Source organism: Quercus robur, chromosome 2 (assembly GCF_932294415.1).
Source record: "Quercus robur chromosome 2, dhQueRobu3.1, whole genome shotgun sequence".
In the NCBI taxonomy this organism is placed as follows: Eukaryota; Viridiplantae; Streptophyta; class Magnoliopsida; order Fagales; family Fagaceae; genus Quercus; species Quercus robur.
Window position 1 is genome coordinate 4,210,681 of NC_065535.1, and position 1,336 is coordinate 4,212,016.

General features: G+C 43.2%; 1 protein-coding gene across 1 annotated transcript; it reads right to left on the reverse strand.

Moving 5' to 3' along the window:
* Nucleotides 1–332: 332 nt before the first annotated feature.
* On the reverse strand, nucleotides 333–806 carry LOC126693633 (uncharacterized). The gene has a single exon (XM_050389689.1). It carries the CDS (start codon nucleotides 804–806, stop codon nucleotides 333–335), a length of 474 nt encoding a protein of 157 aa, XP_050245646.1.
* Nucleotides 807–1,336: the final 530 nt, after the last annotated feature.

Below are 1,336 nucleotides of genomic sequence, written 5' to 3' on the forward strand. Positions count from 1 at the left end.
AAATTATAGACTTACCTACCCAAATCATGGGAACCACAGTGACAGGAAGTCAGAAACCACATTGTAGGAGTGGGATTTAAAAAAGCATTGGGGGCCAAGAGAGAAGATAAAAAAGAAAAAGAAAAGAAAAGTCTTGGTGGTATAGCTATAGGTTCCTCTGGCCCCATCCCTTGCTACTGTTAACAAGGGTACCAAAAGCTAATAATTATAAATATTATATTGACATTTGGTTTTTTAAAGATTGTTCAATTTTTTAATTTCATCCGTATAATTTCACAAGTAATAAATTGGTTTTTTTTTTTTTTTTTTTTGAAAATGGAATCAAATTTCATTCATTGCCCGAGGCCAAGAGAGTCAAGGTACAAAGGTTCTAAAGCTTGCTGTGGACACTCTTCCAGCCAAACTAGTTCATCATCAATTAGTCTAGCATACTTAGCCAATGCATGAGCCACTGTATTAGCACTGTGTTTAACAAAACTAACTACAAAACGACGAAGACCTGCTGATATACATTGAATCTCTTCAAATATATGACCCAAGCGCGACCTGTTAGGCTTTAGAGAAATGAGAGACTTCATGACCGTCAAGTTGTCCCCTTCCAGTATCAGCTCTAAGAAGCCTGCTTCCACAGCAAACTCTAATGCTCTCCAACACGCCAGCATCTCCGTTTCATCACTGTCTCTCACCAGCGGACCTCTGGCAGCTAGAGAGGCCATAACTTCTCCCTTATCGTTACGCACAACCACCCCAACACCCGAAGCATCCAAGTCCGCAAATACCGCTGCGTCAAAATTCACTTTGTACATTAACCCCACTGGAGGCTCCCATTTCTACATCCACTTGGTATTGTTATGAACGGCCAAACGCTCCTGTGCTCCTCTAAACTCCTCCACCATATCCATTGCACGCTTAACAAGTTGGGCTGGATCTTGGAGCACGCCACCATGCAGAACAGAGTTCCTCTGGTTCCATATAACCCAGCACTGAACCAGAAATATTTCTAACTCTTCCCTTGCTACTTTAGCCATCAGCTCCTCCACCAATTGTACAAAATCAACTTGACCTCCCTCACACTTCTGTAACCGTCTGTGACTGTCAGCCCACACTCCCCGAGCCACCCCACAGCCCCACAAAACGTGCAACACCGACTCTATTTCTTGCTTACAGAAGTCGCACATCCCATCTTCAATGATTCTTCGACGAGCCAAGTTTTCTTTCGTAGGCAGAATATCCTGGCACGCCCTCCATCCAAAAACCTTTATTTTACTTGGCAAATGGAGCTTCCACAACTTTGACCAAAGCAATCCTCTGTTCCTCAAACTCGAACTCTCAACCC